Genomic DNA, 18337 nt, shown 5'->3' on the forward strand with positions numbered 1-18337 from the left:
GGGCTTTGGACAAGGGCCTGCAGGGACAGGACAAGGGGAATGGCTTTAACCAGCCAGAACAGGGGAGACTGAGATGAGCTCTTAGGCAGAAGCTCTTCCATGTGAGGGAAAGAACACAAGCAAATTCCAGTCTCAATCCCTCCTTAAAGCCTTATATAAATACTAGCATAGGACTTAACTGCTTTTCTGTATTATTATTGTTTCTATACTTAGTTTTATCCACTACTGGAGTACATCTTAAATCTATTCACTTTATAGTAAACTTTCTTCACCACAGACCTAGTATGTTGTAATTTCTTTTCCCAAGCCATTAATACAAAGGGTCTGTATTTGGGTTTGGGGCTTTATGGCTTGTGGGTTTTCCCTTTCCTTTTTTTCTGCTCATTGTTAGTGAGCTACAAGCGCTTTTAACCAGATCTGTTACTAAGCCCTGAAGTGCTACAGAAAATTATTACTACCTGTAATATTTTCACATGTCTTACAGCATGTGGCATATATGAATTTTTCTCTATGCATTCATAAACCACAGGAGACTTCAGTGCAGAACAACTGGATTTGTGTGACATTATCAACATGGATATTTTATACCTGTAATAGACACATATGTGAATTGCACTGTGACTTCTGCTGGTTTCTAAGAGCTCAGAATTTGATCCTCTGCCATAGTTTCTCTCTAGTTATTCACTGCAAAATGTTAGGACCAGTTATTTAACCGTATCAGTGTAGGTTCAAACCCTTACCAGCCACTGACTGAAAACCTACTTTAAAGGTAACAGTGTGCTTTCTGACAGAGATCACCAAGAAATTAGATCACATTGATTTGGGAAATCAGTTTGCAAGGAGAGATATTCACTGCTGGCAGTTTCAGTCCTGCTGCTTCTTCTGCTGTGGGAGTTGGTTTCCTTGGAAATACTAGCCTCCAAATTTTCCTTGACATAGGCCTCGCTGTTTCCCAATTTTCTCCTCTATCACACCAACTAATCCATCTCTCTGGTGTTTTAACCTGTGCCAGATCGTCCCTAGAGCTTGGATAAAAACTACTAGAGTTCCTCTGGTTTAAGGTCGAAATACTACTGATTTCTCTGGGAAGTTTCAGCTGTAAAGTGATCAAATGGAGACAGATAATAGTGACCATGGTTCTCATCTAATTAAAATGCCTTAGATAACCCTTACCACTGACTTTTCCATGTAATGAGACAACCTTCACTACTGCTGTTTTTCTGGCAAAGAAGTAACATTTCAATTTAGCAAAGCTTTAGCTAAGAAAGAGTTAGACTAAACTTGGCCATTGTATCTCCCATCTCCTAGGGTGAGGGGTCTTAGCATGCACAAACGTTCAGCATCATTCAGATGCCTTACATTGCATTGCAAGCTTTGTGCGTTGCAAGTACTAGTTCCTAGTGCATCTGTGGCTGGCCAAAGTGAATCTCTCAGTGATGAGGACTGCCTCATTAATTTTAGTGTACCAACCCAATCCTTATTCTGAACTCTGCACAAGGCCTGTCCAGATCTCCAAGTTGCTGCACTACGGGAAGCCCACCAAACCTGAGACTGAACATGTATAAATGGCTCTGGATTTTCCAGCAAGTAACACCATTTGTCATTTATATTCTTCTCTTTATAAACCTTTTTCTAGGGCTTCAGCCATAATCTGTTTTGCTTGATGTGTTCAGAGGGACCATAAAGACAGAACTTTTTCTGCTGCTGTGGATCTGGTTAAAAACCAAGCCAAATCAAACAAACACAGAAGAGCAAACTGCCACATAATTAGAAGCTGCTAGGGATTGCTAGGCTGAAGGCCAAGCCTGAGTGCTAAAACCACCTCAGGAGCACTGGGTTATTGCAGTGGCTCTGGATTATTTTAGAGGCAAGATTCATTCTATAGAATCATCACATTTAGGCTGTGGCTCTGACCCCTGATCCCACTGAGCACTGTATACTGTGTGCCACTTGCATTTCATTTCACTGCCACTTCCTTGCCTGCCCTCACACAGGCTAAGTTGCATGATTACTGAACACTTACATATTGATACAAACCTTTCAAAGCAGAATACGTGCCCATGACCAGTGTCAACTGGTTGTGGGATAGTTACATTTCAGCCTTTAAATTCAATCAGTGTCTTCTGAGTAACTGCTGCATTTAATTTAATGGCTCCTTTGTTATTGCAGATAATGATAGGAGAAGGAATACTCTACTGTTGCCTGTCCAAAAGAAGAAATGGGATTGGAACGGAGGCCAATATTAATGCAGGAGGATGCAACTTCAATTCTTTTCTCAGAAGAGCTGTCAGATTTGTTGGTGGGTTTCAAATGTTAGTCACAAAGAAGAGCGTTCCATGCACATTCAGTTATCACCATGCAGGTTTCCTTCTCTGAAGCAGCCTTTCAGAACAGCACAGGGCTGTCACTGGCATAGATCTTCCTCTGCCACAACATGCGAGAAGAAGCTGTCAAATGCAGCAACAGAGCAGCCTCATCCATCCTCAGGAATGCAGCATCTACACTCTCTGTTTTCCCTTTCCTCTCCTGTCAGTGTTTCTAAAAGAATAATTTGGTTTTCCTGCTCTGCCCACATTGAGCTGGCTCCCATTTAATGGTTTCAGTGTATAGTTTCCCCTGCCTGTCTTCAGTGCATCATAAAGATTCAACCCACCTGACACAGTATTCAGACAGTAAAAAACTGCGTTAGAAGCTCTCAGTAGAATTGACATTCTTATGCTGGGATGTGTTTATCTACTTCTTGAAAAAAGGTTAGGATCTGGTAACCTAATGCTAGAGAGGAACATGTTGAATCGGTCTGGTTTACTGTAATTGTCAGTTATGAAAACTGGACTTTGTTTCCCTTCTTACAGCTAATTTCCTCTACCAATGAGTAGCTGAAGGAAAGATTTTCTGTTCCAGGAATCTTGCACTAGAGAGGGCAGCCTAGGCAAAGACAGTGTTCAGGACAGCAGGCTGAAAACCCTCTAGGAGGACTACACACTAAGTACCTGTTGTCTGGCAAGCAGGGAGGTAACAGGAGAGCTTCTACTATGACCAGTAAAGCATCCTCTTAAGATTAGCAGCGAGGAAGTGAGCAGAGGGGTGGTACATCACAACATCAGCAAGGACAACTGTAAAGATACCTCATGCTCTCTGCTTCTCCTCCTGTATGGCATCCAGTTCCATCACCAAAAAAGGCAAACTCAAAGATGCATGAATTTCATTCTTGATTCATACCTGGAATTTGCAGTTTCTTTCAGATTCAAATGACTTTCGCATTCTTCCATTTTAAGATGAAAAACAGATTTATATGGACAGCAGTAGGGAATTCGTGTTAATCTTTAGGGGAAAAGCAGTTGAAAATGCTCAGTAAAATAACTTCATTTACAAACTCTGAATTTGGAATTATTAACGAGACAGAAACACTGATCAGTTACCAAAACAACTTCAGTATTTGGACTCATGGCAACAACTTGTTACTCAAGAAACATCAGAGGCGTGAAGGTGGTCAAAATTATTGCCAGCTGAGGAGTACCTGGTGGTAAAGACAGAACAGGTCCCTCAAAGCAGTGATCTAATGGTCAGGTCCCTGTGCTATTGAAAGCCTGTATCCCAGTGGGCCAAGGTCAGGATGAGCATATATACCCTCCTCAAACAGTTGGCTGTCCTGTAGGCAGTTCAGAAGGCTGCTCTCTACTGCTCTCTAAGCCAAAGCAGCTCCAGTGTAGTTCACTTTCATGGAAAGATGTTGGAGGACACCGAGCCATCAAAATGTTAAGTATTAACAGGAAGAAAACAAGCATAAATAATCTTCTTTTTTAACACTAAAGAATTCAACTTTGCAATAAGCTCTCTTAAAACAGCCCATCGTCATCTTCAGCTCAGTTCTCTCAAGTCCGACTGCACAAGCCACTAGAATTCCATTGAATGTATTTTGTCAGAATGCATTAATCTAATTTCTGCATATAATGAAGTTAAGAAACTCTACTGATTTCTTTCCTAGGTGTTCATGTGTTTGGTCTTTGTTCTACTGCTCTCGTTACTGACATTATACAGCTATCGACAGGATATCAGGCACCGTATTTCCTGACTGTTTGCAAGCCTAACTATACATCCTTAAATGTATCCTGCTCAGAGAATTCCTACGTTGTGGAAGATATTTGCTCAGGAGCTGATCTCAGTATTATCAATGCTGGAAGGTTGGTTCTCTCTTTCCTTGTGTACATTTTCAAGTTTTCATTTTATTTGTTATTTTCTGCCCCAGTTTCAAGATTTAGTTTGTTTCTGGCTAAAATTGCAATGATTTCTTTCATTTTTTTTCTAACAAAGGTGAGAACAGAAGTGTCTGTTTAGCAATGTGCCATTTTCTCTATAAAAATATGCCAACAGTGGGCTTTGGAAGACTCTGGCAGATTCCAAAGCACAGGCATTAGTAACTGTTTATTTTCCCTCCTTCAAAGGAGACAATTTCCCATACAATTATTAATACCTATAGCTTCTGTGGCTTCTCCCAGTGGGATGTGGGTAAGTTTCCCATAACAGGCAGTGGCAGAAGTCACCCAGTACTTTATCAGAGACCTCTGTCTGACATACATTACTGTGCTGGCTTTTTGGTCTTAGTTTGTGAGGCTTTGTTTTGAGATGTGTTGGAGGAGTTTGTTTTCTGTATCTCAACTTGATTAAGTTTTTTATATTGACAGCATTGAAAAAATTCCTTTATTAGGCCCCAACAGCACAAATCTGTGTGCTTCCAAACTTTTCTTTCATGGTATTTTAACTGGTGGTGTAACCTTGATCATTTCGTCTTTAGCCTCCTTACTTAGATACCAGCAGAGAAATTAGTATTCTTTATAACAGCAGGTTTTGGCCATGCCTTTCAGTCAAGTTGAGCTATAAACCAGACTATATATCTTATTTTAAACAAGCTTGATGTGATAAAATAGTGATAATTCAACTACTGATGGGAGAGGTCATAAATTTAAACAGGAATCTGAAGGTGTACATCAGTAAGTTGCACTGTTCCAAAGCATCTGCTACTTGTTAGTTCAAGGACTTTATTAGCATGAAGTGTCCTAAATGTAAGCACTACAGTACTGGGAAACCATGAAACTTCACTGAATGCAATAGCTCTCTTTTCCGCAAGTTAACCTTTATTGCCTGTTAGTCATGGAATGTTTGAATGCTTTTGCAGTTCTTCAAAATCTTGGTGCTTCTTAAAACCTCCTATTCTCAAAACAAGTTACAGTATAATTATAGAGTGTTTGAAATGATGACAACTTCTGTCTCTGACTTAGCTACATTGCTGCTCTGTGTACCTGATTCATAGACACGAAGTTGTGTTACTGGCACACCTACTTCACTAAAGCTTTTCACTCCTGTCTTGTTCCGTAGGCAGCCCCAAATGCTTCTCTTTTAACTTTATGCCTCACTGCATTACCTTTTTGTCACATGGATATTGGTTAAATGATCTGTCCATGTATAAAGCCAACTCTTGCCCTGTTTGTTTTCTTTTCCTCTTATTTCAGTGGTCAACACACTTGGGAATCATGAAATCATTCACTTTGTATCTTCCAGCCATGCTTGTCATCTGTCTCCTTTCACTGGGACAAACCAGTTTCACTGATGTTTAAAGACCCTTAATTATTTGACGCATTTGGTTTTAAATATATCTAGTGGGATAAGAATAATTAGCATTGATTAATTTGCCATATCTTTTCATTGGATGTATGTGGGCATGATCCAGAGCTGGAATAAAGGGTTGTATTGGCCCTAATAATTGGGTGACAGTAATTTTGGTGAAAGGCATAACCAGAATTGCTTTATCAGCCTTCACCTCACTGTCTGTTTTCCCATGACCAATTGCTGTTACGGGGATGCTGCCATTGAAGCCCAATGCTCACAAGCAATATCTTGCACCTATGCGGTATCCCAGGGAAATCAGTGGAGCTTTACATGTGAGCAGGCAGAAAAACTTCAATGATTTCATCTCCTTCATTTCATCACCTCTGATGAAAGAGCTACTACTCTGAACTGACTGCCTGTAGCCATGATAAAAATGCTGATCAATCCTAAGTTTAAATATCATCACTTCCAAAACCCAGCAAAATCAGTTGTAAAATATTAAGACTCAACAACCTTTTTTTTGGTGTGTTTCTATTTCTATAAGAAGACGACTATGTATTGGTATCCCAAATTTATTCCTATCATAGAGGATACATTTGGTGATCTATAATACTCTGCCATCACCCTCAGTTTCTCCTTACTTCAATTTTATTGCATTTTGCCTTATTAAATTGTTGCTTCCTTATGTCTGTCTCAACTCTACCAAAGCGCTCAGCACTTGCTACTGATTCAATACTTCCTTCAGTCATCTACTATAGGAGTTATGGTATAACTTGTCCAGCCCAGGAGGTTAATTTACTTCAGTGATTTCAGCCTGTAAGGGGCTGAGGTTGCTAATGGCCTTCATTCTTCAGTTGTACTCCCCAAAAACTTGTCTCCAGAAATTTCCACCCAATGGAAATTACAGAGAAGAACATAATTATCCAGCTGATTATATAAAATCATTTTCTGCAACATCCCAAATATCCAGGAGCCTTCTTTGTCCATCTTTTCCTTCTTTACCTTCAGAAAGCCTTTTCAGTCATTTCTGTTCAGATTTCCAGCAACTTCCCCGATGATTCCCTATCATTTTGGATGTTCTCACTCAGTATGACTCTCAGCATGACTCTTTCTCATTGTTGTTCCCCCTCTACACATCCTCCTGCATGAGCATTTAGTGATACACTGTCACCCAAGTCCAGGATATGTTTTCTTTGAGACCTTTGTTCACCTTTTCAATACAGAGCTGTGCAAAAATGCTACATATTTTTGGCTTGAACTATTTTCATTTTAATGAAAAGATAACAAATAGGGGAACAAAAGCAGTGGCACCATTACACAGAGCGCATCTAGGCTGCAACATGCTGTGCTTGCCCTGAAAGCATGCTAATAGAAAAGAGAATAGAAATTGACTGTAACATAGTGACACTCTTTATACTCTAAAAATGCCTTTAAGTGAAGGGTAAGTTCTGACTGGTACTAAAGAATCAAATCTACACATTAGCTCCACAGAGACTGCAAGTAGATCCATGCTTCCACTAAAACCTGGCCAGGGTAAAGAAGGTGATTACCCATTACAAACATTCCCATTTTGTTCATGTCTTTATCCTCCTGTCCTCCAGCCTGAACTTGTTCCCCAGGGATACTATTGGTGAAAGGCTTGTTCAGGGGGAGGAGAAAGAAAAAAAGGGGGAAAAGAAACAGGGGGGAAGAAGGAAAGAAAAAGAATTTAGGTGCAAATGTCTTTAGAAACAGAAAAGGGATCGTGCTGATTTCATCTTGGCCAGAGCCATGAACCTGCTGCAGCCACAGGCTTCAATTCAGATCACAGATTCACATTCAACTACATGCACGCATTGAATTGCCAATGAATTATTTCAAACAGATAAAGTCAAATGCACAGGAAACAAATTCAGAAAGCAGACTGCTGCTTGGCAGAGAAATGTCTCTGTCTAAAGGTAAAGGGCTGTATTCCAGCCATTGCTATTTTATCCTGGCTCACTCATGGCTGGACATGGAGCCCCGTTGGGATTGAAAGCCCAGTACGTGTTTAAGGATTATCCCAAGCTGAGCTTTCTCAGGTGAAAGTGGCTGCAAGATAGACACACCCTTCTTCACCAAAACAGCCAGCACATGATGTGTCCATGCCCTTTGAAGGACAGAAATGCACAGGTATAAACTGTTGTACATTTTCATGGCATCTTACTCCCTTCTAGAGCTCAGAGGTCATAAAAGAGTTTTTGGGATTCTGCAAGCTATTTACTAGGTAGAATAGGTGTTACTGAATCCACCCCCAGCCAAGCTTTTCCCTTTGCTGTGTAAAGCGAACAATACTCCTTAATGTTCCCACCACTAATGGAATGGGTATATAAGAAGCATGTTGAAATGATAGAGAGCCTCACGGGATGGTTCTGTGTAGCTGCTACTTGAGCAAAATCTCCTTTTCTTGGACAGAGAAGTAGAAGCTAAGCTGTCACTTCTAATTTCCATACCTGTTGTTTCTGACTTGAGACCCAGGCCGCATCATTCAAGTCCCCAGGCTTTCCATGGGAGCCCTGAGCCTACTGCCTTACACAGTGTGGACATATTTTCATTTACCAACTTGGTCTGGGCTTCAAGAAGGAATCTGGTAACTCCTAAAATGCCCTCTCCATGTTCCTGTAGCCCATTCACTCCATTCATGTTAGAATTTTTAAAAATTAACAAAACTAAACCAGAAGACGCAGCAAATAGAGATGTTGTTTGCCTCTCCCTGAGCAGAATGTCCCACTGTTGCTAGAGCAACAAAGCAGGAGCACAAAGATGATGAATTCTGTTGCTGAAGTTAGGGCCTGACTATTGAAGCGTATGAGTCCTTACTTTGAAAAGAGTCCAAGTGAAGTCACCGAGAAAATAATCATTAGATCAACATAAAAAGGACATGGAGCTGTTGGAACAAGTCCAGAGGAGGCCATGAGGATGAGCAGGGGCTGGAGCACCTCCTGTATGGAGACAGGCTGAGAACATTGGGGCTGTTCAGCCTGGAGAAGAGAAGCTGTGTGGAGACCTCAGAGCAGCTTCCAATGTCTGAAGGGGGCTACAAGGATGCTGGAGAGGGGCTCTTCATCAGGGACTGTAGTGACAGGCAAGGGGTGATGGGTTCAAACTGAAACAGGGGAGGTTCAGGTTAGATCTAAGGCAGAAGCTCTTCCCTGTGAGGGTGCTGAGGCGCTGGCACAGGGTGCCCAGAGAAGCTGTGGCTGCCCCATCCCTGGCAGTGTTCAAGGCCAGGAGGCTTGGAGCAACCTGCTCTAGTGGAATGTGTCCTTGCCCATGGCAGGTGGTTGGGACTGGATGAGCTTTAAGGTCCTTTCCTACCCGAACCATTCTATGAATATACGATCAATGCTCATGCATTTATGCTCACTGAAAAGTTATTATGGGAATATATGTAGAGAAAGAAATGTATAAATATTTGCGTCAATCAAGCATTCAGTCTTTAGCTCATTCCCACTGTTCTTTCAATATCTATTTCTTAGTATGCAAAAATAATTTCATGCTAAATGTTTACTTCAAAACAAAGGCATTTCATTAACATTGGTACTTTCTACAGCTTACAGAAGTTAGAAATTAAATGTTCCTGATATGTTGCTTAGGAAGCGTAAACTGAAAATGACTGTACCACCCAGTGTTTTTTTTCACATGAACACTAGCACAGTGTATTTGAACTGAGAAGCATAATTTGAGTGTCCTTCCTTGGCAGAAAGTCATTCCCTTCTCAACATGCCACCCTGGCAGCCTTTGCAGCAGTGTACATTTCGGTGAGTAACCAACTCTGTTCATTTTCATCTATACAAGACAAAAGCCAGAAAGTCATTTGCTTGTAAAGTGATGTGTTTCCTCAATATCCTGCATGGATGTAAGTTTTTATCCTCCCAGTCTGAAAGCAAAATGGAACTGCTAACAGTTAACCTAAATCCAGCTCTATTAAGAATACAGAAAAGATTCAATTGCTTCACAGCCTTTGCTAAGAAGCAACAAACAGTTTAATGTTAAAGTATAGCTGATTATTCAACTCATATTATTCACATGTAAAATGCAGTGTTTATCCATCGTATGGGGTGATATTTTAACTTACCATTCAAATTAACCATGATGTGTTCTGCTTTTTCTCTGTTGCTGTCTTCACTTGACTGGCTGCTTTTCAGCTTGAGGCATTAAGGAACAGCCACTGATGTGATGTAGTTTCATTTGACCTCCATAGATTTGCAGCATGGATGAACTAGCACAATCGCTCCCAGAGGCCTCCAAGGTGCTACTGCAAAGCAAGTGAATAAACCCCATCAGTAACTAGCAGGGAATCGTAGGACATGCTGCAGCAATCACTGCTGATTTTCCACATCTGACCAGTGACATTTTTACAGTATGGGCTAGAATGCGTGTATGAGCAACCACAAGTTATTCCATCACTCCTCCTGTAAAAACCAGAGGAAAACAACAGTAACAACCAGTTACTCAACCTGGATAACGGAATTGTGCATGAACTGGGAGTTTGCCAGTATTTTTTTCTGCCTATGGAAAGGCCAAAACTTGGAACACTGATGAACCACCTCCACTTAATTTCTGTGACCTCCCTGACATCATGGCCCCCAGTTGAGCAATAGCTCTCTAAAGCATCTGGTCGTAGCTGCTGTTAGAGCAGGTTATTGCTTTCATCTGGTGTAACATCTGGCTTCTGCATTTCAGAAGCAGTGGCTCCTTAGTCACATTTACAGAACATTTAGGCTCTGACTGTGAACAGGATTTAGGCATAAAATCTTTATCCTAATTAATGAAGACAGGCTGAGAAAACTGGGGCTGTTGAGCCTGGAGAAGAGAAGCTGCGTGGAGACCTCAGAGCAGCTTCCAGTGTCTGAAGGGGGCTACAAGGATGCTGGAGAGGGACTCTGCATCAGGGACTGCAGCGATAGGACAAGGTTCAAACAGAAACAGGGGAAGTTCAGGTGAGATCTAAGGCAGAAGCTCTTCCCTGTGAGGGTGCTGAGGCGCTGGCACAGGGTGCCCAGAGAAGCTGTGGCTGCCCCATCCCTGGCAGTGTTCAAGGCCAGGTTGGACACAGGGGCTTGGAGCAACCTGCTCTAGTGTGAGGTGTCCCTGCCCGTGGCAGGGGGTTGGAACTGGATGAGCCTTATGGTCCCTTCCAACCCAAGCCAGGCTGGGATTCTGTGATGTCAATAGACAACATTGTGTATGCTTTTGGAAATCCATTCCTTGGGATTTCAGATCTCCCTCTGGTTAAGTAAGCAAATTTAAACAGGGCTGTGAAATAAAATTAGGCTGATTATTTTCAATATTACTGTGTTATCTACATGCGAAAGAAACACTGAATGTGAGAATTTAATATCCTCCTGGGTAAATCTCTTCAACTGCTTCTTCATTTCTTTCTTTTTTCAAGATGTACTTCAATTCTACGTTAACAGACTCCTCAAAGCTTCTGAAACCACTCTTGGTCTTCGCTTTTATCATCTGTGGGATTATATGTGGTCTGACTCGTATCACCCAGTATAAGAACCATCCAGTTGACGTTTACTGTGGCTTTCTCATAGGAGGAGGAATTGCTCTCTATTTGGTAAATATCATATTCATGTAGTCAAATTTTAGGAAATAAAACTGTAATAAGAGTACTGGTAGTTTTTATGAAAACCTTTCATTGTGATCACATGCCATAATTAAAAATGTAGTCAAAATGTGTTGAAGATGATGATGTTGGGGTAATCACTTTAAAACTTCACAGGGAAAAGCAAATATGTATTCAAATCAACTGCACAAACTAGTATATAATTATACGGTATCATACACAGAAACAGCTCTAACATTATGTGCTTCATTAAATACTTAAAGATACTCATTCTACTCCACACTTACAAGCATAACGCAAGAGAAACATTGGGTTAATTGGTATTTGTTGCCAGCCTGAGTTTATATTGCCAGGTTGGACAGAGCCTTGGGTGACATAGTTTAGTGTGAGGTGTCCCTGCCCATGGCAGGGGGGTTGGAACTGGATGATCTTAAGGTCCTTTCCAACCCTAACTGTTCTATGATTCTATAACTCTATGTTAGCTTTATGATCTCAAAAAAACCCAGAGCAACTAGCTGAGTAAATTGCTGAACCTGCAAGAAATCAAAGGCCATGCTACACCCTTGGGATTCTTTGGAGCTTTTGGGAAAATAGAATGCCAAAGCCAGGTTATTCCTACGCCTTTCCTCCGTATTGGGCTAAAACAGGTGGAGCACCTTGGAAGGGTCCTGTAAAGGAGTTTGTAGGATAGGCCTGATTGTATCTATTAGTAGGAAGCTCATGAAGCCTTTGCTCTTGGTTGCTGCCATCAGTATGTCACCACCACACCTGCTGCTGCTGTAGCTGTTGAGCACTGTGTGAGCCCAGATACCTGTGGGCATTCAGGAGCTTTTCCTGACAGCAGCTCTGCTCTGGTGTTGGCAGATGAACAACAGAGTCTTGCCAGCCAGTGTGATGGTTTTGATACCCAAGAAGTCAATGATGAATTTCAGTATAGCTCTAAAACAACTTCATATCCTATCCACCTTTTTTCCTGCGATGAGGTGATCTGAGGTACATGTAGGTGGTCCTCAAAGGTGAATGAAGGAAAAACGGCTTTCACACTGGTAGAAGAAAGAGCAAGCAGAGTAGATAAGAAACCCCATGAGCTACTAAAGCCAGTTTCCATGATGCACTGGGAGCAGAAGGGCACTCTCTTGAGAATATTATTTCAAGCGATTAAGCTGTTGTAGGCTCTCATAAATGGGGCTGTTGTTCCCCTGTTTGAAATGCACAAACAAGTATGCTCTTTGTTTGGTCTTCTCCATATACTGTTGCATCAGAGAGGGCATTGTCCTGGCTACCCAGTAGTCAGTAAACCTGCCCTAAGAACTATACATCAGTAAAAGGAAGGGGAGGAGAAATGATGTGAAACTACAAATATCTCTGAAAGGAGTGTGAAGAACAAAGAACCTAAATGATTGAGTCAGGCATTTGACCCTTTCATGGAATATCCTCCCTCAGTGGAGTCTCTTTAAGAAGGCAACATTTTACAGTGAGTCTGCTGAACAAGAAAACAGTGTATTACTAAATCTTGTTACAGCTCTGCGCAGCTCGGAAAGCAATTCATTTAAAGTTGATAAATCATTCCACCATGTAGATACTGCATTACACGGTTATTATGCAGCAGAAAGGGCAGAATCACAGAGCAGAGAACAACTCATGCTGTAACAAGAGTCAGTAAATCAGAGCAGACAGTAGTAAATAGCACTGCCTGGAAGACTGCAAACATTGATTTTGTTCTTTTCATAACAAAGCATTCTCTCCTCAGCTGTATCTGTTGCTTTATAAAAGGAAGAAAACTGAAGGAGGCTAAATCTTTTCCTCGACTATTTGTTGCCATGAGCTCTGTGCCCCAATTATCCTATTTCATACATATCTAGATGTACCAGACCAAGAACAGAATGTGGAATAAGGATATACTGGGGAGGAAAGGAAAGCAAGCATACCCTGTCAGTTAAGCTGTTAATTCTATCAGTCAATATTTACTTAAAGGCAGCATAATATAATTAAAATATTTTTAAATGTCTCTTCCCCCCCCCCCCTTACTGACTGTTGATGCTTCTGTTCCAATACCAGGGCCTGTATGCCGTGGGGAACTTCTTGCCAAGTGATGAGAATGTGTTTCAGCCCAGTTTTCACAGAGAACCTCTAAGGTCTTTGACAGACCTCAGTCAAGATGCCAACAGGATCCTGCCAGGTAAAAACGGAAGCAGCAGTGATGGCATTGTTTCTCATCGTACAGAAGGTATCCTGAACAGAAACCACAGAGATACAGGGTCTCTGACCAATATCAAGAGAGCAAATGCCGATGTAGAAATAATAACACCGCGAAGCCCAATGGGAAAGGAAAATATGGTCACCTTCAGCAACACTTTGCCAAGAGTCAACACACCATCCATGGAAGACCAGGCAAGGCGAAATGCAACGATACATGCATCCATGGATTCTGCCCGTTCCAAACAGCTGCTTTCCCAGTGGAAGAACAAGAATGAGAGTCGAAAGCTGTCTCTGCAAGTCATAGAGACTGAATCTGGCCAGTCACCACCAAGGGCTATTGAGATGAGGTCAAGCTCAGAACCCTCCAGAGTGGGTGTAAATGGTGATCATCATGGCCCAACTAGCCAATACCTGAAAATTCAACCTGGCAGCGTACCAGGTTGTAACAACACAGGTCTTTCCGGTGGGCCACGGGTCTCTATTCAGTCACGTCCTGGTTCTTCCCAGCTAGTCCACATTCCTGAAGAGACTCAGGAGAATGTGAACACATCACCCAAAACTAGTTCAGCTAGAGCTAAATGGCTGAAAGCTGCTGAGAAGAGTGTTGCATGTAGAAGCAATAGCCAGCCAAGAATCATGCAAGTAATAGCCATGTCTAAGCAGCAAGGAGTGCTTCAGAGCAGCCCAAAGGGTTCAGAGGGAAGCACAGTCACCTGCACAGGAGCCATCAGATACAAAACCTTGACAGAGCATGAGCCAAGCAGCATTGTCAGAGTTGAGGCCCATCCGGAGAATAACAGACCTGTAATTCAGATGCCATCAGAAGGTGAAGGGAGTGGGTCATGGAAATGGAAAGGTCCTGAAAAAATCACCCTTCGTCAGACCTATGAGCTAAATGATCTGAACAGAGACTCTGAGAGCTGTGACTCCTTAAAAGACAGTTACGGGTCAGGCGACCGGAAAAGGAGCAACATAGATAACAGCGAGCATCACCATCATGGGATCACTACAATAAGGGTCACACCAGTAGAGGGAAGCGAGATTGGCTCAGAGACTCTGTCCATTTCTTCTAGCCGGGACTCAACACTTCGAAGGAAAGGTAACATCATTTTAATCCCCGAGAGAGGGAGCAGTCCAGAGAACACCAGGAACATCTTCTATAAGGGCACATCCCCTACACGAGCATACAAGGAATGAGAGGAGACATATCAGCTGGTCCGTACCACCACAATCACATCTTGACACAGGTTCTGCTCTCTTCGTTTGGAGCTGATATTTACTTTTGATGTGCCAAATTCTTTCCCAGCAGCCCAACTGCTGTTGAACGCTGCTGATGTGCAACATGCATGAGCCTGTGGGAAGTATGTGGTGGGGGGAAAGCACAATGCCAGAACCTAACTAATGTGAAACATTTGCAAGCAGCTTGTTTCTTCAGACTCAAAGCATTTATCTGAGGGTGACGATGTCAATCAAAACAACGGTCTTGAACACAGACACATTATTTCCTGAATGTGCCAACTTTTTATTTTGTATGTGTCCAAAATCGACTGAATTTCTCACAGCAAAGGCTGTATCAAGTGGTATATATTCACCTTTGCAGAATTTGCACCAAATCTTTCATCCAGGATGGTGCTGATGGTAACTTTACATGCTTCAAACAATACTTATTAGACTCTGCAAACACATGACATATTGATGTGCGGTTATTTTCAAAGTACTATTGCTAATACTATTGATGATGCTGGCTGCATTCATTTAGCATAGGAAATATTTACAGCTTTGTTATAGTGGATCTGTCACATTCAAAGATTGCAAAGGTTTCGTGTAGTTCTTTAAGATGTCTACTGCAACAAAACCCATGTGGGTAACGTTCCACTAGAATGGAATAACTATCTATTTTTGACTAGTTTTGCTGCTACTGCTCAACTTTTGTTTAAGAAGAGGTGCTACTAATGAAGAGGCTGCTTCTTAGTGGGCTAACTCATAGAATTGTTTGAAATTGTTCTTTTTAAGGGGTCTTTTAAAGTACAACTCATTCAGATTTTGCATTTTAAACCTCTGATTCTGCCCTCCAGCAACCCTTCCATTTTTCTATTAGTTTTTAACCACAGAATGCAGGACACCAATAATTGCGAGATGTGCTAATGTGAAAGGTGAGCCATAAGCAGATAAACAGACACTTTCCTGACCACCTTCCAAGGAGACAGCAATTAATATCCTAGCTCACACTTAGAAGCAGTCATTCACCTCACTTGCTTAGCATGCCGTAAGAACAGTCACAAGTTTCACCCCAAACATGATCAATTCAGGGAATTTATGCTTCCCTTTAAAAACTGAATGCCTTGGAATTCCTGCCTCAGAATGCAGGATCACTGAGTGTTTCATTGTGCCACTGCTACTCTTCACATCCCATGAGACACCCTACAGAGCCTTCTTTACAGCAGATTCTTTTCTCACCACTGCCACTTGAGAATATGGATTATTTGAGTAAATTGGGCTTCAAACGTAACAAAAGAACTTGCCTGCTAAAAAATCTCTCCATTGCCAACACTGTTGAAAGGATAAGCTCTGAGAGGAAGAAGCATAACATGTCCTGGGCATGCTGGGAGAAATGCCTCATTGTATTTGGCTGTGACATAAATAACCTAAGCCACCAAGGAAGCTAGGGGTAGTGCTCGCCCAGGGCAGCTCCTCATCCTCTCCTAGATGATTTTCACCTGAAAGAGAACTACTGTCAGGCACCTCCCAGCTCTCATTGTAGAAGGGAGAAGGAGGATTTAGCAGTTCCCTCACTGAGTAAGCAGTAGGAGATCAGGTCTGTTCTGGCTTCTTGAGAGCAGTGATTCATTCTAAGTCCTCTTCTGCTTTAGAATATCAAAGAAGCAGATACATACTACCTAGTCAGAACCTGTCTACAGACCCTACCCCACAGAACTCTGAGGAAAAGCTCGCCCTAGCCCAGCCAAATAGGAGGTGGAAGGAAGAACCATCCCATCCCAAGACGATAAATAGCACAACACACACAGACCAAAAACTCAACCAAAAAGCCCCCACCCACAACCCCCCTCAAAACCAAACCAAAATCCCAATCCCAATCCTAAAAAATTTCAGAAGCGTGAGGATGGCGTTTGCCAATCTGTACAGAAGGGATTTGGAGTCAATGGAAAGCTTTATATACCTTCCCAGTTACAAGGTGCTCCAGGCATAGCTGAGTGCTGTCAGCAATGCTTCCCATGCCTGCTCATCACCCACTGCTGCAGGACAGCATTGGTGTTAAAAAAATGACCACATCCTGTTAAGTAATAGAAGAAAACTCCATCATACATTTGATGATTGGGAGGAGGTATTTTGCAGGTGACATGGAAGTAGGGCTGCAGCATATTGTGTATGTTAAAGGCATTTAGCTGGGAAAAATAATCGTAGATGCCAGGGAATATAAAAAGAAAGAGTAATTTTTTAGAAATAAATTCTCAGATTCTAGTATTTACAAGTCAGGATTTGGCTTTTCTTTTTGAAAGGATGAATCTTTAATTCCTTGGTATTTAATATCCAGTTTTGTACATGATTCCTAGGAATTACAAACACTTGGACTGTCATGAGGAAAACCCTTTGGATTTAGTTTAGTGTAGGTACATGATGAAGCCGGTAGGATTAGCTTTAAAGGAACGGGTGAGACACAATCACTGTTGGCCTATCAATGCAGGGAAAAAAGATGCAATCATTTGTTAGTTTGTAAGTGCAGGGCAAAGAACATAAGTAGATGAACCTGGAAATAATGGAAAATTGAAATGGAGAATAATGGCAATAAAGCAAAGATTAGAAAATGTTCCCTCTGGCAATTGAGCTGTTTTGGAAACAGCAGGATTCCTGGTGGGAGTGTTTGTTCTTTATTCCTTGGTTTTAGTCAGATATATATTGGCATATGTGTTGCTTTTATTACTCAAAACTCGCTGCACTCTTTCAAGTGCAGCACGATATTTTTCCTAAGGTTTCCTATTTCTTAACAAAAGATTTTAAAGCTCTTGTGTAATCATTGAAATTGTGTTCTTACATAAATATTGATATATTCTTTTTTACTCCAAGTGCCAAAGGCTACTGTTTTTAATAATGGCTTATCAAATTCTATTCCGTTAGAGAGCAGAAATGTAATACTATCGACATTGGAACTCAGACCTCTGCATGTATATTTGATAAGGAGCCTTTTGTAAAATTACTCTTTGTTTACATTCCACTGATACCTTAATTTCAAATTAATCAAATAAATTGACAGGTGACATCTTCTTAGTGTTCTGATTTTCTTACTTGCTAACAGGCACGCATTTCTTTGTCAGGCTGTGCTTTACTGAGAAAAGAAAATACTCAACCTATGTTTTTAAATGAGAATTCTCTATATAAAGTATGGTGTTTAATAAAATGGTATGCAATGTTTTCAAATGGAAAAGAATTTGTAAATTGCTATAAATGTATTTTGTTAAATAAGTACAGATCGATGCTACTGTGTGAGTTTATTGTGCTAACATCATGAAAATAAAGATCAAGCTCCTCATTGATGTTCAGTCATCTCTGTGGTGAAGCAAAGTCTCATTCATAGAATCACAGAATCAACTAGGTTGGAAAAGACCTTTAAGATCATCAAGTCCAACCTTTACCCTGGGACTGCCAAGGCCACCACTAAAGTCCCCCCTTTAATTTTCAATACTGGTTATTTCATGACACGTAAAAGTGCTCATCGGTGGGGGAAACATCAAAACCTTGTGGAGTTGTAAGACGTTAGGAGGAACAGTGTCCAAACAAGCTTGTCTGCATCCAAAAACCATTTCACAAAGCAAGCAAGTGAATTAGGAAATCCAGGCCATTTGAGGACACATCTGCTAGATCACTCTGCAGGACCAGCTGCACTGTTAAGACCCTAATGCCTCTAGAACCACCTCGCTAGTG

The 18337-nt window shown here is 41.4% G+C and overlaps 1 protein-coding gene across 1 annotated transcript in view; it reads left to right on the plus strand.

Moving 5' to 3' along the window:
* PLPPR4 (phospholipid phosphatase related 4) overlaps positions 1-17949 on the plus strand; it is a 35337-nt gene extending 17388 nt beyond the window's left edge. Inside the window, exons 3-7 of the mRNA XM_062606132.1 lie at positions 2170-2299; positions 3986-4181; positions 9326-9383; positions 11018-11191; positions 13259-17949. Coding sequence (XP_062462116.1) covers positions 2170-2299; positions 3986-4181; positions 9326-9383; positions 11018-11191; positions 13259-14596 — 1896 coding nt within the window. The 3' untranslated portion in view covers positions 14597-17949. The remainder of the gene's footprint in view (positions 1-2169; positions 2300-3985; positions 4182-9325; positions 9384-11017; positions 11192-13258) is intronic.
* The last annotated feature ends 388 nt before the right edge of the window (positions 17950-18337 follow it).

The sequence above is a fragment of the Pezoporus occidentalis genome, unplaced genomic scaffold (assembly GCF_034315485.1).
Source record: "Pezoporus occidentalis ecotype Australia unplaced genomic scaffold, CSIRO_AGI_Poc_V1 ctg94, whole genome shotgun sequence".
In the NCBI taxonomy this organism is placed as follows: Eukaryota; Metazoa; Chordata; class Aves; order Psittaciformes; family Psittacidae; genus Pezoporus; species Pezoporus occidentalis.